This window comes from Toxorhynchites rutilus, chromosome 3 (genome assembly GCF_029784135.1).
Source record: "Toxorhynchites rutilus septentrionalis strain SRP chromosome 3, ASM2978413v1, whole genome shotgun sequence".
Classification (NCBI taxonomy): domain Eukaryota; kingdom Metazoa; phylum Arthropoda; class Insecta; order Diptera; family Culicidae; genus Toxorhynchites; species Toxorhynchites rutilus.
In genome coordinates this window covers 30757098-30782379 of record NC_073746.1, presented here as the reverse complement: position 1 = coordinate 30782379, position 25282 = coordinate 30757098, and the positions used below count along the sequence as shown (strand labels likewise).

Here is a 25282-nt window from a genome sequence, read left to right as displayed (position 1 = left end):
ATTTGTGAAGGTTTTGTCTCTCTGTGAGGAACAGCCGTCATGTAGAATTCATTAACGCTAGCAGATCACTTAGGGTGGATACGTTAATTTTCAGCCTCGATTTTTCATTTCATCGCAATTGTATAATTATTTTCTCTACGCCGGGTATATTGTTTTCGTTGAACACTGGTATGTTTAGCAACGAGAAATATTTGCAATGCGAACTCTACATCTACATCTGACAGAAAATGCGCAATTGCGACCTCGTCGTAACGGACATGCATTTATCATTTATTCCATAGTGTGTATCTTTTGCTCAGCTACACCTGCATGGGATAAACAGAACAACGATTCTCTCGACCTCCCATCCTTCTCGCATACTCTCAATCATCCTCACTGACAATCTCGATCGGGGTGGAGAGATCAACACCGAAGATGATTGTTGACAAACGTGACTTCGATCGCTGTTCAAACAACACACACTCACTTCCACGACGGCTATGTTTATCATCATGGGTCTGATTGATCGGAGACGCATGTTTGGATTAGGCGCACTTCATGACAACTGTGCTCTGTTCGTTTGAGAAAAGAGTTGGAGTTTCGCCAAATATGGCCGGTTTGCGACATGACAACCGTTTTCAAACGCTGAGAGATGACGAAACATTTATGGGTCATTTTTCCATTCGACTATCAATCAGATCTTGGCATAGTTCAACTATCAATCAGTTGTCAACGGGTCGGTCGTACAACTGTGTTGGTCGGTGTCTATCTGATTGCGAAATCTTCTGTTGTTTCAATTACCTCAAGGCGAATTAGCAGTCATTAAAAATTAACGTTTTCAACTCGAGGAATTTATCGGTGCAAATTGAGTTGTTTGGCTTCTGTGGCGCAGCAGCATTTGACTCACGTTCTACATCTCGTTTCCCAAGTGTGCCTGAGTGGAATTGCTTGAGGAGAATCCATTTCAACGTGCCGACTGCTTTACATATTAGCACTTTGCGCACGTACCGACTGTCTGCATTGAATCAATTGCTCCATCCAAATCCTCAATTTTAAACGCTTCGGTGTGGCGTTTGATTTACTTCCACACTCACTTGATCTTTGTTGTTGAACAACGCATCATGTTTTTTTGTTTCATTTTGTTATTGCACTCACACGCATTATGTACTTTCGAAATTACCCTTTTTTTTCTTGATTCATGTAGGGTGAAGCATTTATGCATTGATGCCTAGCACCTGCCGCGTTTTATTCCTAGCTTTGTGATCATATCTACGCAATCATTTGCCGTTTTGTTCCGCTGTGAGGTTACATGTAAAAAAAAACCAAGTGATCGAAGATAATGTTTTTCCAAATAGATCTAGTGAATGTATCTCTCTGAAATATCGTATGGATACTAACACGGAACGTTGATTTAGCTTGCGTTATTCAAATGATCATGAATGATCACAAAACGTGTATTTCTTGTCTTTATTATTTATTGTTTGATATTTTTTATTAACTCATCTACATCGGATTGACGATTCTTTTTAAGTTACCAAAAGAGGAAAAGAAAATATTCGCATCAAAGGTATACTTTCGGGTGAATACCCACAACAAGTTGTAGTGAAGTACAGGCAAATCTGTTTTTGTGCGATTCTATTATTTGAGCGATTGATTCGTGCGATTTAAATTCCTATTTAATAATAAAATCTCACGGTCTCCAAGTCATTTCCGAAGTAACACTAATGAGGAATCGCACAAAAACAGGTTTGCCTGTAATAATGTTTTGTGAAAAAATCGGAAAAAATGTTTGGAAAAAAAAATCAACACTACATTCGAATAACTCAAAAACCAGTTTTTTTTGCCTCATATTCGTGAAAACTCTAAGTCATTTCCGAAATTTCGATCGCATTTCCAGAATGGAGCATTTCTAGAAAATAATACAAAAATAGAAATATGCTCTTCTTACAATTTGTTCGCATTTCACCAGCAATAACTATGACTTAAAATTCTCACGCTCCAAATACGAAGGATAAAAATAATTTTTTTTACTCATTAAAAAAAATAGTAAAAAATTAAAAATATACTGTTTTCTTTGCTAACGAAGCCTCATTATTTCTCTACGAAAAGCATGGGAAAGCAAACACTATGAACGAAAATTAAAATAGAATCACCTATGACAAAAGGTGATAAGAATGCTAATAACATTGTCAACGATGAAAAAAGAAGGGTGATGTTCAATATCCGACCGCATTGTTCACGTAGAACTACAAACTTATTGCATTCGATTCGCCTGTTTATCACGTTTCATTAAATCTGGGAAGGGCAAAAATTCAATAATTTACAATTCAGTCAACTCTGGATTATCAGCATACCAAAGATGCTCAAGCCCGATACAATATAGTAGATTGTGAAAAAACGTTTCTAGAGAAAACCGACTACTTTGATAAAATTTATTTTAACTATCGGAGACGAATGAATCCAAATATTCAAAATCCCCGTAAACAAACAATCGAAGAAGAAGATCTGAGCAGCAAGGCTCGAAAATGGACATTCCAAAGGCTGAAACCTGAGAGCTCAGTTTTAGTTTTAATTCTTCAAATTGGCAAACCCTTTTGTTATTCAACCAACGCATAATTAATTTAGATAATGCTTGACGTTTTCCCAGTAGTTCAATAGTTCGATTCAAAGAATGTATAATTTTCTTTGCAGTAATAAGTGCGAAGAAATATTTCCTATCGATTGATGCAAATATTTCTGCGATCCGTCGGGAAATGATGGAGTTTAAATCGCAATGTTTCCTCTGTCCTTTCCAGTGTCCGTAGAACAAACGTCGCATTTACTTCGCAGTTGTATATAAATATTGTAACTAACCGATGTATGAGCAGAACCTCATGGACAGCACGGGAAGGTAAGCACACAAATGGGCAGAACAAGTGTCGTTTTCGCAGAACAATTCGTTTCCTGATTTGGCACTCTGACTGAAGGACGTAGCCCTACGTCAAAAGGCATCTAATAAAAGAGCAAAGTTCCTCAGGAGTGCAAAAGAGTCGTGAAGAGAAATTAAGACAGGAAAAAGCAGAAACCCATAAAACCATACGAAAAGCTATTGGAATCGCATTGAAATGATAAATATAGAAATCTACTTTCTTTCTCTGTCCCAACAGAGATACTCCACCTTCTCAACGAACTTCGATTTCATTTTTAATGCAAATTTTGGATAACGGTGTACAGCTATGACCGATGCGGGCGTTGCAACGAGTCTCTTGTTCAAGATCACGATTTCCATTCGTTATAAATTTAAAAGGTAAAACTTGGTAAAAGAGAGAGAGAAAGAGAGAGAGAGAGAGAGAGAGAAAGAGTAAAACTTTCTCTCTGCTTAGGCTTCCCGGCTCTCCTCTCTCTATTCTTAGGCTTTCCGTCTCTCCTCTCTCTCCTCTCTCTCCTCTTAGGCTTCCCGACTCTCCTCTCTCTTTTTTTAGGTTTCCCGTCTCTCCTATCTCTTTCCTCCCACTCTTTTCTCTCCTCTCACTTTCCTCTCATTCCCCTCTCTCTCTTCTCACTCTTACCTTTCTCCTCTCTGTCTCCTATATTTTTTTTAAAATTATGCATTCTAAAATATTAGGAGTAAAAAAAAGGGCCAATTATGAAAACTAAACTCTAAACTAGTTTAAACTCGGCCTTTAGAAAAGGCGAAATTTGGAAAGCCTCGTTGCCGTCTAATTCTGTTCTGTTCTTATTTTTTAAGGGCCTTGACCTTGAGAATCATTTGCCTGTTGCTGTTTAGTCGCTAACTGGATGAATGATGAAACATGAATGACTCCTTGGTCAGTTTTTTTCCGATCGATCATTCAATTTTCGTGTATTCGAGCGTTGTTGAAGGTTAAAATTGGCGCCAAAGTGTAGCGCAATTCATGCCGAATATGAAGAACGTGTATTTTCCAGCGCTAAGACCTGTATTATTCGTTGAAAAACTGAAGGAGAAAATTCAATGCCGTCACCAGCACACAACCGATCCGGTTTGGATTTTGTGGATAATTAGTGTATTTTATTTTTGAGACAATGTGTTTTTGGGAGCGTTGAAGATGTAATTTTGCTAAGAGATACTGAATGACTACTTGAATATTCAATGAATTCAGTGTTCCAGTATCGCTCTAGATAACGAGCATTCAACAGTACGTGTTAATGCTGAAAGTTAGTTCGACAATCTGTTCAAATTGGTTTTTTATTGCTTCGCGAATCATTCGCGCCCCTCACTCAGTCCCATTCATACATCGGATTTCGTTAGTGCTACATAATATTTGTACTAGGGATTGTTAACCGGTTTCACCTTCACCGGTTCACCGGTAATACCGGGTCATTTTTCATTACAGAATTACCGGTAATTTTACAATCGATAACCGGTAATTTCGGTAATTTATTTTTTACATCATAAATAATATTTCGAAATATTACTCGAGAATCAATAAAATATCGAAAAAAACACAACTGGCAGTGTTAGACCGAATGTAGGACCTCCGAGCTTCAGCTTCAGAGCTGATTGATCTGAAGACGAGGTACAGGATAAAATTGCAATTAGAACCTAACCAACAAACTAAGTAGCAAAAACATTTTCTTGTAAACTAATTATTATCAATAAAAGCCGTTTCTTCAAGAAAATGGTTTGGTTCAAAGTATTTTTTTACCGGTAATGCAGCTCTCCTAATGTAGGAAACTGCCCTCGTTAGTGGCCATTTTTTTACACCCAATGCAGCTCTCCTAATATAGGAAACTGCCCTCGTTAGTGGGCATTTGAATTCAACCTTCCGCAAAAGTAGTAGAAATCGGAGTGCACACTTTTGAAACCTTTGAAACCATTGAATAGACACAGATTTATCGCTCGAACATGTTATTTTCCTGCAAACATATTCACTTTCAACCCATTCATACCATATTAGTACTGATATGATCATGTTCGCTCCAACCCCTACCATCCTTACACTTTACCCGGGGCTGGGAAGAAGCATGTCACGTTTCACTTTCCGAATAACCGGTTATTGAAATTTTGGCACGGTAATGCAATCCCTAATTTGTACTAAAGCGTTTCATTGTTAAAATTTTTATCTTTGATCTAGCCGGCAAATATTTTGTTCAATTCACTGGTTTATCCTCGCAATTTTTTTTTTTGAAAAAACTTTTAGTAAATTCGTTAGTGGCTCTGAAAAGAGCAGTTGGGTTGCGCGATTTTGTGTATTTATTGGTTTCAATCTGCGTGTATTTGCACTGTTTACGGATTAGGGAATCATGATGTGTAACATATCAATCAAATCATTTGATATGCAAATCATCAAAATTCGTTCGTAGCGAAAATAGTTATCAACGTTAACATCATCTCATGAAATTTCTGTTTGACAACCATACATAAAGATGTAGTCCTACGTCAAAACAATCTTGCAAATTCGTTATTCAATTCGCGGTACCATTTTTATTTCATAGTTTTATATAAACATTTCAAATGACAAACCAAAAGAATTGGGAACCCATTATATCTATTGTATGCATATAAAATCGATTAACAATTCCATCTGACAAAGCACTAACTCTCTACTCTGTTATCTAAGACTGTATGGTTGATTCATGCCAATTTTGAATCTCAACCTCAATCATTTTCCAGCTATCTCGGAAGCAGTCTTCAAGCGCGCTTACAGCAACCCATATCAATTGTCACCAGATCTGATTACTTATCTTGCTCAACCGCAAACTTGTCATAAATGATTGACATCTTGGGTACAAAACACTGAACACCATCGACTTCAAATGGATCCCTCCTTCAAACGAAGTGGTGTTTTTATCGCAATGTACCTGTGACCACCACCGTGTACCGCCCCGCCCATTGGTCATTTCCTGTACTTTCCGTTGAACATCTCATTAGGCACTCGGAACGTCATTTACACACAAATCGGCGTGTAAATGCACCCAATGCAGCTCTCCTAATGTAGGAAACTGCCCTCGTTAGTGGCCATTTGAATTCAACCTTCCGCAAAAGTAGTAGAAATCGGAGTGCACACTTTTGAAACCTTTGAAACCATTGAATAGACACAGATTTATCGCTCGAACATGTTTCTTTCCTGCAAACATATTCACTTTCAACCCATTCAAACCATATTAGTACTGATATGATCATGTTCGCTCCAACCCCTACCATCCTTACACTTTACCCGGGGCTGGGAAGAAGCATGTCACGTTTCACTTTCACACTTTTATGCTCTCAATTTGCGTAGGGGTTCGGATCATATCACTGGGCCATGCTTAGTGTGTGTGTCTGTGTAATCAGATCAGCCTTTAAACATTTCGCTTACTCCGAGGCAGACCCAGTGACTGCAAAAATTCGCCACGCAAAGAAAGTCCTGGTTCGAAGCTCACGTAGAGCCTGGTTTCGGCGTTGAGTCAAGTTTTCGGTTTTGGATACGTAATGTCGTGACGGCGGGATAAGATGAAGGAAAGAAGCGGTTTTTTTTTGTTTGCACCCAGCCCGGGGGGCATCATATGCAAAGCCGAAAGTTACGTGAAACTCGCCGGAAAGCGGTGCGCTCCTTTACGATATTTGATTACGACCAGAAAACAGAAAACAAAACAATGAGCGCTGAACACATAATAGACAGCGGAGCGCGCGTTAAAGAAACCATTTGAGATTAACATATTTGAATGTTGGGGCGAAGTATCGACGCATCGCAAAAAAAAAAATTGCGCCAAACGCTACGCCGTCAGCGATCATTTTTCACCGCACGAAGGTGGTTATTTCATCTGACAACGCGCGGTGTGTTCCGTTCCGGCACTTGTGTACGGTTCAGTTCTGTTGCGTTAATATTAATTTGATTAATGGAGGATATCCCAGATTCGAAACAAACCTGATAAGCTGCAACCTCGTCGCTATTGTAAATGTGTAACGGCGATGAATTCCTGGGGGCGAACATTGTCGGAAATTGTGGCATGGGATTCAAAAGTTAACTCAAATTCGGGTTATCCTTTCCGCTGTCGTATTTTTACTTTTTTACTTTTCACACAATTCAACACGCTTGTCACTTTGCTTCCTGCACGGCGGCTTCCACCTTCTTCCACCTTGATTGCATCATTTTTATCAACCTTATATTTGCACTTTCCGTCATCATATTAGGTCACGTCGAGCAACAACCACAACAACAACAACGAAACAAGAACTCATAAAAACTTGTCCCACCGCTTTTATTTTTATCTTTGCGGGTATATCTTGACAGGATTTTTTCGCTTTGCTTTTCTCCTCCTCCCAGAGGTTCCAAACTTCATCCGATTATGTCATCAACGTGTCGCGAAGATATCTTTTCCGAGGCGATGACGTTGTTCCATTGCTTCACACACATACACACACGCTATCGGCCACTTACGCGAATTTCACTCATTTCTAATTATTCACTGTTGGTTCTTTTTTGGACACTGATGATAAAAATGCTTTTGGATTATTCAAATTAGTTACCGATTCACACCTCATCCGGGCGGTTGTTGGCGTTTAAGATACCGTCGTAATCGTTTTCGTTGAGAATCTGAATATACCTTGCGTAGATTTTAGATGATATTGAGTCTAGCTCCTAGTTAATAAAAAATAAACAAAAAAGGTTTGTGAAATGTTTGTCATCGTTTGTGTATCAAAAACCCTTCAAATCATGATAGGAAATATATCCAGTTTAGCAATGCCTTATCACTTTCGGGTCAATGTTTCTGGCAGTTATAAATAATTACTAGTATCAGTACACCAAGCTTTTGTAAATTGAGTTGTGGAGTATATCAGATCATTCGTATAAAAATACAGTTCATACATTGAACAACAAAATATTTGTAAATTTGAGGTTGAAAAAAGAAAATATTGTGAAAGCGAAATTCCTAGCAACTCAACCAGCTAACGAAAAGTTTATTGGAACTCGTTACCCACCATAAATCCAATACTCTTCCATGTCCAAATTTTCGGAAAACAGAACATCTTGGACTGAATAGAAAAGCCGCATTGCTTGAACTATTTTATGAGCCCAAAGCAGAAATTTCTATGCCAAATAACACGCATTGATTGTATTCCAAGCACAAAGAAACGCTTCTACCAGTGTAACACTGATGGATATTTTTTATGAAAAAAATCCCGTCCTAAAAGAGAATCAAACCCGATTCCAACAAAACATAGAACAGTTCAACGCCATAATCGCAGAAAAATCGTCGATTTTAAACCGATTCTTTCCGATTTTTAAAAACATTGTACTTTGAAAGAAAATTGAAAAACTTAAAATTGAAAAATTGAAAAATTGAAAAACTTAAAAATGTCCAATTTCGAACGAGTCATTTCCTGATGGATTGACGAGACTTTTGCATCAATCGATCTGAGCACTGGAGAAAATTTGGGTTGGAGGAATTAAGAGTTTTCCACAGCAATTGAGAAGTGATAATTTATATCTCATAAACTAGAGTCGTACCAAAATAGTGTCTTAGAAAGAGTTATAGAGTATTGGTGTTTAAATTTGAAAAAATATACACTGAGAAAAAAATAGTACTCTTTTTTTTACAAAAAAAAATTTTTTTTTGTATTTTTTATTTTTAAAAAATATCAAATAAAATAGAAGTCATTTTTCATTTTCGAAACTTCGAATTTTCGTTTGTTAACAATCAATTTCAGCCGCAAATTATGAATCCTAATGTGATTCAAAACAAAAAAAAAACAATTTTCAATGCAGCCATTCTCGAGATATTTAAAATAATATTTCAAATTTATTGTCTTTTCTATAGTAAATAGGCTGTTTTAATGTTTGTCGTGTTATACCGTTATGTTCATGAAATTTTATGAATTTTCTTATAAATTCCAACAACTTTTCCAAATACATAATTATGGTAAAAATATATGTCTAGGAGTTACGTTGAAAAACATTTGAAGACATGTGGGTTAATACAAAACGTAGCGATATAAAAAAAAATTTCCGATACAGATGCATTGTATAGAAAGAAGTTAGAACATATTATTCGTGTTGCACAATCGAAACACGAACAGCTGCATTTAGTAGGAGATTGATAAAGAGGCTTTTTAGTTTCAAATCACATCAGGATTCATAATTTGTATATAATTTTATATATATATATATATATATATATATATATATATATATATATATTTTTTTTTTTATTAAATCGTTTATTTTTACAGGCTCAGTTACATAACTTTAAAGGAGCCGAACTCCTATCTGTATTGTTACAAGTATATATAATCATTTTTCATTAATTCTAGTGTTAATGAAGTAGAGAACCGATTACTCGCGGTTTGCTCGAGTTTAGAAGGGTGACATTTTTTTCAGGAAAAGGAAGGGATATAAGTATATGTTGACAATGTTCACACTCACATTCGCACTCACATTCATCATACTCAATTCTTAAGCCTATCTTATATCTAACATGTATTTACATTTCACCTTATTCTATTGTTAGTAAGAAGGGATTTAATTTCTCGCGAAGGAAAAGGAAAAGGAAAATATAAGGATATAAGGACAATCACACACGAAGATCGATAACTTTTAAGAAGACGTATATTTGGGACATGTAATCAAGGTCTAACCGAGCCAACACATCTCTCACCGGCACATTGGGCTGTCTTCCTCTGGCCCGAAGAGAGTTTTCTAAATTCGATCTGGCAACAAGATACACCTCGCACGACCAAACAACGTGTTCGATGTCGTGGTAACCTTGGCCACAAGCACAGATATTGCCATCGGCAAGATTAAAACGAAAGAGTAGCGCGTCTAACGAACAGTGATTGGACATGAGTCGAGAGAAGGTGCGAATAAAGTCCCGACTCAAGTCCAGACTTTTGAACCATGGTTTGAGGCTAACCTTAGGGATAATCGAGTGAAGCCACCGACCCAATTCATCTTCGTTCCACTTACGTTGCCATTTAACGATGGTATTTTTACGGACTAAAGAATAAAATTCATTGAAGGCGATTTGACGCTGATAAATATCGCCTTCAATTGCACCTACCTTTGCCAATGAGTCAGCCCTCTCATTACCCGGAATTGAGCAATGTGAGGGGACCCAGACAAAGGTAATGACATAACAGCGTCTGGTTAAAGCACTCAAAATTTCTCGTATTCTCTCAAGGAAGTACGGCGAGTGCTTTTCCGGCCTCACTGAACGGATAGCTTCGACAGAGCTAAGACTATCCGTTACAATGTAATAGTGTTCAACAGGTCGTGAGGCGACGCTGTCCAGCGCCCAGTGTATTGCTGCCAATTCAGCAATATACACTGAGCAAGGATTCTGAAGACTGTGGGAGGTGCTAAAAAATTCGTTGAACACTCCAAATCCTGTGGACTCATTCATAGAGGACCCATCAGTAAAGTACATATTATCACAATTGATACGCCCATATTTTGCATTGAAGATCGTAGGAACGATCCCCGATCGATGATAATCTGGAATTCCATGGATTTTCTCCTTCATGAACAGATCAAAATGTACAGAGGAATTGATGTAGTCAGGAAAACAAACACGGTTGGGAATATACGAAGAAGGATCAACCTGCATGGAGATGAATTCATGAATCCAGAATGAAAATTTAGCCCGATCAGCTGCTCAAAATTTCCGATCACCAATGGGTTCATGACCTTACACCGGATGAAGAACCGAAGAGATAATAAATTGAAGCGATCTTTTAGTGGGAGTAGGCCTGCCAAAACCTCGAGACTCATGGTATGCGTTGAGGGCATACATCACAACGCGATACGGAGACAAAGATACTGAATTCGCTCGAGTTTAATGAGGTGTGTTTTGGCAGCTGATTGAAAACAGAAACTGCCATACTCCATCACTGAGAGAATAGTTGTTCGATACAACATTATAAGATCTTCTGGATGGGCTCCCCACCAGGTGCCGGTAATTGTACGGAGAAAGTTTATTCTTTGTTGGCATTTTCTACTCAGATACCTAATATGGGCCCCCCAAGTACCAGACCCCAAGATACTTGAATGACATAGCATGAGTGATCGGTTTACCCAAAAGTTGAAGCTTTGGTTCTGCTGGTTTATGCTTCCTAGAAAAAACCACCATCTCTGTTTTCTCCGTGGAGAATTCGATCCCTAGCCCAATGGCCCAGGTTGAAAAATTGTTCAATGTATCTTGTAAGGGTTCTTGCAGGTCGGATTCTTTTGATCCTACGACAGACACTACTCCATCATCTGCAAGTTGTCTTAAGCTGCAATTTTGTGTAAGGCAATTGTCAATGTCGCTTACATAGAAGTTGTACAAAAGGGGGCTTAAACATGAGCCCTGAGGGAGGCCCATGTAAGAGACCCGACTTACTGCCGAATCTCCATGAGAAAAATTCAAATGTTTCTCACAAAGCAAGTTATATAACATATTATTCAATAGAGGCGGTAGACCCCGAGAGTGTAATTTGTCTGACAAAACCTCTATTGAAACAGAATCAAAGGCCCCCTTTATGTCCAAGAATATTGAAGCCATTTGTTTTTTTTCGGCGTAAGCCATTTGAATTTCTGAAGAAAGCAACGCAAGACAATCATTCGTCCCCTTGCCCCTGCGGAACCCATATTGTGTATCTGAGAGAAAGCCATTCGTTTCAACCCAACGATCAAGGCGAAACAAGACCATTTTCTCCAACAATTTCCGTATACAAGACAGCATTGCTATTGGGCGGTACGAATTGAAGTCGGACGCGGGTTTTCCGGGTTTTTGATTGCTATAATTCGCACTTGTCTCCAATCATCTGGAACAACATTATGCTCCAGAAACCGATTGAATAAATTCAACAAGCGATGTTTCGCCACATCAGGGAGGTTTTTCAGCAAGTTGAACTTAATTCTATCTGTTCCTGGAGCCGAATTGTTACAAGAAAGGAGAGCAAGAGAGAATTCTACCATCGAAAACTCGGAATCAAGATCGCACCTATCTTGTGGTATATCTCGAACAATTTTTTGCACAGGAACGGAATCGGGACAAACTTTCCGTGCAAATTTAAAAATCCATCGATGTGAATATTCTTCGCTTTCATTCGATGAAGAGCGATTTCTCATGTTTCGAGCCACTTTCCATAATTTTTTCATTGACGTTTCTCGTGACAAACCTCCCACGAAAGTTCGCCAATAAGCACGCTTTTTCCCTTTGATCAAGTTTTTAAATTGATTTTCAAGGTCCAAATACGTTTGAAAATTCTCAATGGTTCCACGTTTTCGAAAAGCTTTAAATGCGTTCGATTTATCCTGATAAAGCTTGGAACATTGGCTATCCCACCATGGATTGGGAGGCCTTCGACGAATAGTGGAGCCTGGGATGGGTTTCGTTTGAGCGCGAACCGCGCTGTCATAGATCAAACGAGAAATGAAGTTATACTGGAGGCAAACCATCTCTGGAATTGATGGCTAGATCAATCGCGTCCGCATATTTTTTCCAGTCAATGTGTTTTGTGAGGTCATATGCCATGTTTATAGATTCAGAAGAATTCGACCCAATGGTGATGGAAATTTTGATTGGCAAGTGATCACTACCGTTGGGGTCCTGGATTACATTCCACTTGCAATCTAACGATAGTGAATTCGAGCAAAGCGAGAGGTCAAGAGCACTTGGGTTAGCAGGAGGTTTAGGTACACGTGTTGTTTCCCCAGTATTCAAAACGGTCATATTGAAGCTGTTACAAAGGTCATATATCAACGATGAACGATTGTCGTCGTACTGTTCCCCCCAGGCAGTTCCGTGAGAGTTGAAGTCTTCCAAGATCAATCGTGGCTCAGGAAGGAGTGAGCACATGTCCACAAGTTGCTTGCGGCTAACCGCAGCTCTCGGAGGCCAATACAAACTGACAATACAGAGGTCTTTGCCTCTGATGTTTGCATGACAAGCAACAGCTTCGATCCCTCCAATAGGTGGAAGTTCAATTCTAAAAAATGGGTGGCACTTATTAATCCCCAATAGTACCCCTCCGTATCTGTCATCGCGGTCCAAGCGTATTATATTAAAATCGTGGAAAGAGAGATCATTTTGAGAAGAGAGCCAGGTTTCGGACAGAGCAAAAACATCACATTTGAATTTATGAATTAGAAATTTGAAAGTATCCAATTTAGGGATAAGACTACGACAATTCCACTGTAAAACAGTGATATCTCCGACCTCTCTATTTAAATTAGACATCAAGAGAGATAATCATTGCAAGAAGGGGCCATGTTTGCATCAATTGCTGCAAAATTGTCTTTAACACTGGAAGCATTGAGATGACAATGGTTCTGATGGAGTCGGAAACGTTAAAACACGTGAAGATTTGATCCACAAGGTCAGTCAACTTTATAAATCCCGATTGGGAAGTTGAACTAGACGGAAAAACAGGGACAGTTGGGGTTTTTGATGTCCCCTCGAGTGCTGGGCCGTTCAAAGGTGAACCATTCCCACGGAAACCAGGAGGAACCTGATTTTGCTTGTCCGCTGCACTCGATTTTTTAGACATGCTAACAGGGGGTATAACCGGTGGGGCTTGTCCTTGAACTTTGGGTGTGGTCACATTTTTACGCCGGGGATTCCCTTGGAAAATGAACGGTGTGCCCCCGTTAGCTGTGTCCGCTTCCATTTCGTCAACGGGCAACGTGGCGAAGACATTTTGAGTGTTGATTGATTGTTGTTGGGCAAGTGGAGAAGCGCCCTTTAAAATATCCGCAAAAGTGCGTTTTGAGCGTTCCTTCAAAGAGCGCTTCTGTTTCTCCCAGCGACTCTTGTAAGTTTCACAAGCTGAGAGCACGTGTAGGGATCCCCCGCAATATGGACACTTATGCTCAGTCGCACTGCAGGATTCCCCCACATGTTGCTCTCCGCAAGTTGCACAGCGCTCCTTGTTGGCACAATAATCTGAAGTGTGACCAACTGACTTGCATTTGTTGCAAGTCATGGGCTTTGGCACGAAGAGTCGCACAGGCAGTCTCAATTTGTCTACCATGACGTAGTCAGGGAGGGCCGAACCAGCAAAAGTTACTCGAAACGAGTCTGACGGCGTGAATTTCGTTTTTCCCTCTTCTTGGGATACTTTACCTAGTTGGCGACTGTCCAAAATTTTAACGCCCACCAAAGGGAGTCTTTTGAATTTACCAACTCCTTCTTTTATCAATTGGCACGTCAGACCCGTTTCAGTTACCACCCCCGAGATTTCTACGTCATGGGAGGGCACGTAGACACGATACTCTAGGGTGAACCTCTCGTCGATCACAATTGCATTTGCGTGTTTCCGATCACTCACGACAACACGCAGTTTGTTCGGCCTAACCTTAGAGATTTCGACCACGGAGGAATAAAATCTTGCCAGATCTTTCGAAACCTGAATGACATTAATAGATTTTCCTTTAGGTTTGCGCCGGAAAAAAACAACCCATGGACCAGCTCCAGGTGCATCGTCTGGATAGACCTTGACACGAGGAGAGGAAACAACTGAGGGGGAGGACGAGGTCGATTGTTGAGCGGGAGCGGGATCAGTAGGACTGGGTGGCAAGTTCGGGAGTTGAACGGAAGCGGGAGATGGAGGGGGCGAAGAGGAAAAGTTTGCCAATTTTCTTGAGGGGGGCTTGTTGAGGTTAATTAACTCTTTCTCTGAAGAGACATCTTCTGAGGGGGGAACGCGTTTGAGCGACTTCCCAGCCCCCGTTGTAGCTAGTGAGGAGGAAACAGTAGTTTCAATCTCCATTTCAACTTGACCTTCTGCCATTACGGCAGATATGAAATAATATAATTTTGAATTCTTCTATCTTCCTAAACCTAATATATATATTATACCTAAATCGCACACCAATGCGAAAGAAATGAAACGGTGTCCCAATCGAACCGCGTGGCAATCGCTCGGTACAGCTGCAACGGTAAATCGCACCACCACACGATGATGGAATCGATGACGATGATAAAGCACACACAGCGATGATACGGCACACGCACCGCGCCCGCGGTGGAGAACTTCTTCCTCACGCTGGTTGTGATTGCTGCTCTTCTCACTCGCGCAATAAAGAGAACCCCGTTAGGGCGAAATAACTTCACCAGCCACTGATAACGGTATAATCTCCACTATATGATAGACGCGAACAAATTTGCGACCGATGTCTTCGGACTGCGCGAGCTGAATGAAATCAAGTGCCTCCTGTGAGAAATATATATATATATATATATATATATATATATATATATATATATATATATATATATATATATATATATATATATATATACAGGGTTTTCCAACTTTTAATTCCGAAAGTAAATTGAAATAAAACACACTTAGAATTCGAATTTCGATGAAACTTTTATTTCAAATTAAAGTTTGGTTTATGCCATTATGTGTGAAATACAACATCATTCAAAAATTTATTTATATATTTTATATAGAAATAGAAAAAAATAAAAAAAATTGGAAAAAAACCATAATAAACCTGAGACACACATTGTGGTATCACCAATTTTAATTGTCCGAAATATGAATCGTAGGAAAAAATTCGAATCAAATTTCGGACATTTTATTTTATAATTTTTTGAAGAAAAATTACAGTATACTTCATTATGTTTTATAATCAACTGTGAAACACTTACCAAGCAATAACAGTTAACTGATAACGATGATGATCAGGGATGAAATAGAGATGTGGCTTGTGACATAATGTTAACCTTCTCTTTTTTTTTGTTTCCTTTGCAAGACTGCACGATGAATATCTACTATTGTTATTGCTATTGCTATTGCTACTATTGCTATTGCTCGCAGTGGTATTGTTAATCAAGTTGCCGGTTTTGGTAGGTACGATTTGAGGAACACTGATTGCACTCATCAAAACGACGGATTTGGAGCGTTTAGATGATGCTTTACATTTTTCGATTATTTAATTGATTTTTTTTTTCAAAATATAAAGTTTTTCTTTACTATGATAGATGTGTAGAAATATTTCCAATCATTTGATACAAACATCTTTGCGATCTATTGATTATAAGCGATCAAAATGTTTTGTTATTTTTTACATGATCAGTGTTCAGATTTTCATTTTACCTCACATATATTCCTGTTAGAAGTAGTCCTACGTCAACAACCAAATCGCGGATAAAAACGCATGAATGATCTCACAAACGAAATTCACGTTGAGTGAATTTTCACGAAAATGAATGACAACAACTTGCTTAATTGAAATTATTCGATTGAAATTTTCATGATAAAAATGCGTAAGAAGAATAACAAGAAAGCAAACTATCTGTCTTTCAGTTGGCTCCTCTCTCAGGTTTCGACATAGGACTACGTCTAATAAAAATAGATGGGATTAAAATGCAAATGTTGAGACTGTAGACATGTAGACAGTGTTGAAAAAATCATCTTCGCTAAGCTTAAATGAATAGATTTTCGGACTAGGTTGCATCGAAAACCTATATATTCCAAACGAAACTCAAAATGACAGATTCAGACAACCAGTGAATATGAGCAAATGAACTATTGTTCTTCAATATGTTTTGAAGTTTATTTTTGCACCCAGTGTCATTTTCATCTTGATTATTCAAGATGTCGGAATTGAATTTCATTTTAGCCAAATGAATATCAGCTGTTGTTTACTTTTAACCTGAGGCAGCTGTGTGCGGTTGGTTTTTATTTATGCCGTTGTTACCGTCTCGCCAAACAAAATCCTGCACGATTTCTCAAATCAATTGCCAGAACGAATGTCGTTTCGAATATCGTAAGATTTCGAATGCTTATCGACCATCTTTTGGCTCATCGATGATTTTTTGCGATCGATCATTCAACTATCGCGAATTCTTGCATTCTTTTCGGTTTAAAAGTGGCGTCAAATTGCACATCTTCTAAGCCGGATGTAAATTCATGTATTTTTAAAGGTAAAAGATATTTGTTTCGGTTGGGCACTGAAGGTAAAAATATCACAAAAAACAAAAATTTCGTGATGGGTTACTTTTCCCAGTCAACAAGTTAATTTTGGGGGCCTTCGTAATTACACTGGTTGCGCGTTCGCTTAATAAGCGATCGATCATGAGTTCAAAACTCGGGCTACACAAAAAAAGTCCTGGTCTCTCTTCATCTATACAAGCTACACTTGCAACCAAAAACATTAGTTGTTGTTGTCCCATACATTAGTACTACCCATTAACTTACCCGTACCGTCAATAACGAACAACTGATGCATCGGCGAGGTAGAATTTAATCGATCGTTTGCTCGTAATACAAATGCAGTGTTGTTTTACGGACAATGTGGAAATAGAAAATATTGCGATTCAAGCACTGTTCGTTTAAACTTAATGGATATGAGAAGACATTCGAGGTTTCAAATCACAGTATCAATCCAGCTAGCGAGACAACATTCTTTCCTGATTGTTTTGCTCGATACAAAGGAAGAATGGAAGATATCGCAAACAGCGGAACAATTTTGTTCCGTGGGAGTTTGGTTAAAGTGTTAATGTGAAAGTTTGGGTCATGGCAAGCTAAACAGAGCGGATAGGGCGAGAGTACGCAAATCGTATACGATAGTCTCTTACCTTCGTGAAGCAATTTACCGCTGTGATTTGTACACAAACCGAGTGAAAAGAGTCGCTCGATTCATCGATCTAGATACATTCTAACAATGCATTGATTAACTCGGAATAACCAAGAGTGCATCATTTTGTTAGGAAGGGAGAGGATTCATCGTAAGTCTCAGTTTGTAACAGATCGTGATCTGTGCGTGAGACAATCAATTGTGAACAGAATCATAATCGCCTAATAGTCATCCTTGTTTAGGACGCATTATTTTGGGTGGTCCGAAGAACCGTTTTGCCGATTTTCCGAGACTTTTGAACGGCTTGAGAAATTTTTGGTCGTTTCAACAGCAAATGAAATACATTTAAATCAACTCCCAGTAAAAATATCAAACTGCACCCCTCATTTCTACTTATAGACTAAAACTTTATTGTTCTTTTCATGGGTTTGAGGTGTCGAGACTTTTAATATATTTTTTTAATATTACTTAATCAATAATTCAAAAAGTCGACATGGTTTATTGACATGGCATGATATTCTTCTGATCTCGGAGTTTAGTTTCTTAACAACAGCTTAAAAATAAATAAAAATAAATTTGTCTTATAAGGCGAGATGCAAAAAATACCTAATGCTAAAATCCGGATTTAGAACCCTCTCCTCACCACATGTAACACAATTTCTATCTCTAATATACAATAAGTAACGCAATATCGACTTAGGAAATTGGAAATGACCTTGGAAATTGTATGAAATTTCATTAAAAAAATAAATTATAAAAATTAGCATCTTTGTTGTTTTTCCGTTTTGCGTTTCCGGAACTTGGAACTTGTTTCCGGAACTCAGTGCAATCATTTATTCATCGGTCTTGGTCAGGGCTACCAAATAATTGTACTAAAGATTGCATTCCTAAATTCATATCACGTTTGTTCGCGCCGGCAATAATTTCGTAGTACTGCGGAGTGTTAACAGTGCGATCGTGTCTTAGACACCTGGAAGAATAATATACAAGAAGAACAGATATTTGTTTCTAAATGAAAGTATTTTTCACATTGACATAAATTGGTATGGTATATTAACTTCGTTCCATTTCTTATCTTTTTTCATCGAGGGGTAAAATCACCATGAAAAATGCAATTTTAGCACTTCAGATGTCTATTTCTTTTCAGATAACTTTCCACTTTGGAAAACTCAAGCAAACATTGTATTGACTATAATATCGTTAACTTGTCACGTTTTGCTATCGACGGAATAAAAATGTAAAGTAAACAGCGGAGTCAACTTAAAATGCGCTACGAAGTACATCAGCCATTTCCCACCACCATAACCCGCGCGCGCTCGAGCCAAAGGAAAACTTTTTCCCGATTCAACCTACTCTCGAACGACGAATGGAACCTCTAACAATGGGGTAAGAACGCTCTCATAAATAGGGAGTACAAATTGTCGACATTTTCTTCTCCCATAAATCGAAAAAACCCTCAGAACCGTTTCGGTTCCCACACCGAAGAAAGTTTTCATCGCCCCAAGCGAGTGAAACAAAGATGAACAAGCGAAGAAAAATGAAAATGCAATCTCGCAGCGGAAAGTTAATCGAGATTTCAATTATCTCCGTCTGGGTCCGTGAAGGTTAACGATAACCTTGAATATTATTGTTTTGAGCGCAGTTTCACGGCGAGAAGTGTGAAACGCGGCCGCGAATGAACTCAATCCGGTACCACATTAACCGCGTCCCATGTTCGCGTGGGAGTGGCGGCAAATTTGCACTACCAGCTGCAGTGACTTTATGACTTATACTCTGTGGGAGGAAGAGCAAGAAAGGAAAATAAAAATTAATTCAAAAGCGCTCGTCTGATCCCCCAATCTCGGGCGATGTGTTGTGAGTGATCTTTGCGAACGAAATATGATTGACATTGTTCCCATCGCAACTCAATCGAAACAAAAAAATTGTTGAACTTGGAGTGATTTTTTTTTACCCCCATAGTTGTCACCATCGTGTGTGAGCAGCCATGGCCGTAACACAGATTTTCGCTTCTCGTCAAAATGAGCGCACTCATTAATCATAGAAAGAAGAGCTTTATTGGGCCCAAACAGCGGTGGCGGCGACGAACCGCCCACTCACTCCGCCCGTCGGTTATCCCAACTGTGAAGTGTCTGAATGACAATAAATCAGCAAAAGTTTGCGTCCCAAACAAGTCAAAACAAATAACTCCAACCCTCTCCGGGAACAACACTGAATGGTTGGATGGAATTAAGTGCTTTTGATATTGTTCCAGTCGTTGTATAAATTGCTGAATTTATTTTGCGATTAATTCTACGACTTTTTGTGTCATGTTCGGGAGAAATTTATTGCAAAAAGTTGCGGTTGCGAAAAAGTGACGCAAAAATCCATATCTAAGAATGGTGATTAAACGTAAAGCTGTTCACTATTCAGGAAAAATCGCATCAAATTTGCCCAATTTCAATCAACTCTCAATCGCTCACTTCCTTCGCCGCTTTGATGATTGGTTCGGAATTAGGGTCACTTTGATTGGATCTTAAATCAGATTTAATCAAACCAAATCAATTCAATCAAAGAATTGCACTGCAATTTCATGGCATCGGTTTAGTTTCATTCCGTTTGAATTCATATACACGTGGGGGTTAAATATAACTAACTTTTACATAATTCGAGTAACCTCCTTTCGAATTACGATCATTTTGTGGATCAATTCAATCTACTTTATTAGCTAGTAAATATTATCGTCTTCATCGACTGCTTCAAAATCAGATAATAACTCTCTTTTGATGTGATTTGTTTCTCTCGGTTCGCTTCTTAATTTTAATGAGCCCATTTTTTATCAATTTTTAACTATCCCTTTGCGGTCGTATTAAATTTGGGCATGGGTTTCGTACTGGTCGGAATTATGTTTCCTTTAGCTTTGCGACGTGTAAGATTATGAAAACAAAATTTTTTTCTTTTTTTTTGTGAACTATATGTATACGTATTAACTACTTCAACATAATTTGAACCAGTAGTTACTCAAATAATGATTTTTGCGTATCCGAAATGATCAGAACTTTTCTATTCAGATGAACGAAGATTTTGTCGCTTGAGACACTTATGCGATTATTCAAATAACATAAGACATTTATGTAAACAGTAGTACTGATACTTATGAACAATCTTTTCCATCACACCAAAGTGTTAGAATGGCTAAGTTCTGCTGTTATGATTTTTGTCCCACATTCCTATGTACTCAACGCACTATGTGTTGTTTGGTGTGGGTGACAACTATGTTTGATACTAAGTACCTTTATCTATTATTCATGGGAGCACCGTATTGATTCGTGAACAGGTTCACTAGACATCAAGCTTCGTTCAGGAAAAGCATAAATTGATATTTGGTTGAGTAAAATATAAGATAAACAATGTTTCTTGCTGTGATGGCTGAGAGCAGACAAACGACCACAAAGAGTTAATACGGTGTAGGTATTTTGTGAGATAATCCCTGTAGCTATAGATTAGTGATGGTTATTCGAAGCCACCAACGAGTTCGACAATTTTCTGGATCAACGTACATGAAATAATCTAACCTTTGTTATCCTTGTTGCTTGAAGTAAAATGGAACTTGTTGTTCTTTACGGAGAAAAATGTCCGTTTAAAGCGAACAGAGTTCAAAATAATAAAAGTTCTATAACTCTGTCGTAGTGTAGATTCTTCCATATGCATAGAATTTGTTGTTTTTTTTTATAAGATATGAATACCTCCTCAAATATTCTGCGTCAGATACCCAACGCCCTGTCTGTGCTAGTAAACAGGTCGGTTGGAAATTATACGTTCTAGAATGTAACTTCATACTGATTAAAAATGGGTCTAAAATGAAGGGATCATCTACAGTATTGAATATATGAGCTTCCTTTTTTGACGTAGGACTACTTATAACAGGAATATATGGGAGTAAAATGAAAATATAAACCCATGTGGGCAAAAAGGAAACATTTCGAATGCTTATAACTGCGACATTTTTCATAGATAGCAAAGATGTTTGCACCAATGGAAATTATATTTTTCTTGAGATAAACAATTGAATAAATCTAAATCCCACGTTTTGATTGGCAAGAATTGTGCTCCTCAAATTGTACCGACCAAAAAGAGCAACCAGAGTAACAGCGGAATAAAATTACAATACAAGCGAAACATTGCGTCGTAAGCCCTACACGCATATATGCAGGCGGGGATATGTCTCTCAAACACGGACTAAGCCTCCAAGGAAAATCGGTATTGTGGATACACGCAAGTCGAGGGCACTAATGGTCCCACATACAGATAACTTGAATCGCGGTTAGCGCGTAAAGGACTTAAAGTAAGGTACCAACACGAAAAACGAGATATTTTAGCGTGGAAACTATACTTTTTTTATTCTTTATTTGAGAAGCTTTCAGCCTCCTGAGCTGGTTTACCTCTGAGGAAACTATGCTTTTATCAATATAAAAATCATTAAACTATCCATTATCAACATTTGCTATATTCCTATTCCTATTCTAATTCCAATTCCATCCAAATTTTTCCTTTTTCTATCTCTTATAATCTTTCTATTCCTATTCCTATTCCTATTCCTATTCCTATTCATATTCTTATTCTTATTCCTATTCCTATTCCTATTCCTATTCCTATTCCTATTCCTATTCCTATTCCTATTCCTATTCCTATTCCTATTCCTATTCCTATTCCTATTCCTATTCCTATTCCTATTCCTATTCCTATTCCTATTCCTATTCCTATTCCTATTCCTATTCCTATTCCTATTCCTATTCCTATTCCTATTCCTATTCCTATTCCTATTCCTATTCCTATTCCTATTCCTATTCCTATTCCTATTCCTATTCCTATTCCTATTCCTATTCCTATTCCTATTCCTATTCCTATTCCTATTCCTATTCCTATTCCTATTCCTATTTCTATTCCTATTCCTATTCCTATTCCTATTCCTATTCCTATTCCTATTCCTATTCCTATTCCTATTCCTATTCCTATTCCTATTCCTATTCCTATTCCTATTCCTATTCCTATTCCTATTCCTATTCCTATTCCTATTCCTATTCCTATTCCTATTCCTATTCCTATTCCTATTCCTATTCCTATTCCTATTCCTATTCCTATTCCTATTCCTATTCCTATTCCTATTCCTATTCCTATTCCTATTCCTATTCCTATTCCTATTCCTATTCCTATTCCTATTCCTATTCCTATTCCTATTCCTATTCCTATTCCTATTCCTATTCCTATTCCTATTCCTATTCCTATTCCTATTCCTATTCCTATTCCTATTCCTATTCCTATTCCTATTCCTATTCCTATTCCTATTCCTATTCCTATTCCTATTCCTATTCCTATTCCTATTCCTATTCCTATTCCTATTCCTATTCCTATTCCTATTCCTATTCCTATTCCTATTCCTATTCCTATTCCTATTCCTATTCCTATTCCTATTCCTATTCCTATTCCTATTCCTATTCCTATTCCTATTCCTATTCCTATTCCTATTCCTATTCCTATTCCTATTCCTATTCCTATTCCTATTCCTATTCCTATTCCTATTCCTATTCCTATTCCTATTCCTATTCCTATTCCTATTCCTATTCCTATTCCTATTCCTATTCCTATTCCTATTCCTATTCCTATTCCTATTCCTATTCCTATTCCTATTCCTATTCCTATTCCTATTCCTATTCCTATTCCTATTCCTATTCCTATTCCTATTCCTATTCCTATTCCTATTCCTATTCCTATTCCTATTCCTATTCCTATTCCTATTCCTATTCCTATTCCTATTCCTATTCCTATTCCTATTCCTATTCCTATTCCTATTCCTATTCCTATTCCTATTCCTATTCCTATTCCTATTCCTATTCCTATTCCTATTCCTATTCCTATTCCTATTCCTATTCCTATTCCTATTCCTATTCCTATTCCTATTCCTATTCCTATTCCTATTCCTATTCCTATTCCTATTCCTATTCCTATTCCTATTGCCATATATTGCCAGCTATTCTATCCTAATGCTGCTGGTAAATACAATGGTTTTCCTTAACACAATGGAAGCCTGAAGAGAAGCGAAACATTGCATCGCAAGCCCCACCCCTGTGTGACGTGGTACAGCCAGTCAATTCGGATAAAATTCATTGTTCCTGTCTAAACAGATTATTCATTTTCTACCCGAGAAGAAGTTCGCACAAGAAGGAGCGGTAGCACTAGCAACTGCAAATGAGCTTCAATTTGACTGGTATTCACTGGAGGAGAACCGTAAAATGGTGGTGATGGTGCAGATGTAGAACCCCCTCTAGCTGCATTCAGTGTGTCTAAAAGATAAGATGACCTACTTGCATGGACAATATACAAATGGCCAGCTTGTTCTCGAGAGAAAAAGAATAAATCCATTCCATAAAAATATACTTTCACTTAGGAAAATACATTCACAAACACATTCACATTCACAATCGATTTCGAAATTTTTGTTACCGTTTTGCGAAAAACATAGTTTAATCGATGAATTATTTCTTCGGGAATTATGTTTTTTGGGGAGAACGATATTCGATATTCGATAAGTTATTTCAATTGACAGCCCTTGGTGTAGTCTTACGTCTCTCCAGTTATGTCCTCAACATCCCTCTTTATTTTTTTACTATGGAGTCATTTCTAAAAATTCAATGCATTCTAAAATAATGCCCGAATTTATAAAGAACCGAATTGAATGAAATAATTCCGAAGTCCTACGTTAACAATGCGGTCGTGTCCTGGAAACCGTCAACTTTTTTTTTTAAATTCAATTTTGACGATTAGAAAAAAGGAAATTCGGTCAAAATCAGATCAATTCCATGTAGATTGGGTTTTCGTTGAATTGTCGAATCTATAATCGCGAGAGGATGCAATCTTTTATGGGATTCGACTACCCTAAAATAAAAATTAGGCTAAGCATTTTTTTTTCTATTGGCAGCCGACTGCATTGCATTGTGTCAGCCCTTGTTGTGAATTTTAGCATTGATTGCAATAAAACTCAAATTAATCATCAGCCCATAAATCATGACACCACGTTGGAGCTCGTTAATTGGCCCCCTTTCGACAGGTATTTCGACCAATATGGGGTGATGGTGGTTACCCTACTCTAGGGTCCGATCCAATCAATCTGCGCGAAATATAGATTTTTTTTCTATTTTGGCTCGCGCAACAACCCTTTGCTGCGGTGGGAAATTTTAATGAAATCGAAGTGTGACATAATGGAAATTTATTAATATAATTTGCCTCGGTTTCGCGAGATCCGAGATCGACCCGAGTTGGGCAATTTCGCCAATCGATCATGTGGTCGCATTTTTTTCCCGATGCCGGTTCCAGTTTTGTAATTTGATTGCTGCTCTTCTAGGGTAAACAGATATTTATGCTGGTTTACAGTGCTACGTGCAAACCCTACGAGGTCTCGGAAGCCTAGAAACATCAAAGCGGAAAAGCCGCCCTTTATCGGCGCTTTAGGCTCAATGACAAATTTAGATTCCATGCTCGTGCGCATACTCGAGCATACTCGCGCAGCTCATGCCGAAGATTTATCAGTTTCCGGAACGGATGACAGCACAGGGCATTGCATTGTTTGTCCCGAAAGAAGCAAGCAAGCAACATTAAAGGTGGGGTAATGGAAATTTGAAACGACTCATAAATCGAAGTGGAAACTCCTCGCTCCTCGATGGAAGAAAATCGAGCCGTCAATATTTACCGCGGGCTTATGTGAATGGGATGCTGAAAAAGTCGTCGCTAAAGCCGCTTGAACGTTTCAAGTTCATGTG

The 25282-nt window shown here is 38.2% G+C and overlaps 1 protein-coding gene across 8 annotated transcripts in view; it reads right to left on the bottom strand.

Annotated features, from left to right (window-relative positions):
- The window catches only part of LOC129775144 (uncharacterized), a 378096-nt gene that overhangs the window by 107637 nt on the left and 245177 nt on the right, over nucleotides 1–25282 (bottom strand). For 2 of the 8 annotated variants that reach the window (XM_055779482.1, XM_055779485.1), the window contains exon 2: nucleotides 6846–7559. The exons of the other annotated variants lie outside the window; for them this stretch is intronic. In XM_055779482.1, coding sequence (XP_055635457.1) covers nucleotides 6846–6929 — 84 coding nt within the window. In that variant the 5' untranslated portion in view covers nucleotides 6930–7559. The remainder of the gene's footprint in view (nucleotides 1–6845; nucleotides 7560–25282) is intronic. 8 annotated transcript variants of the gene reach the window in all.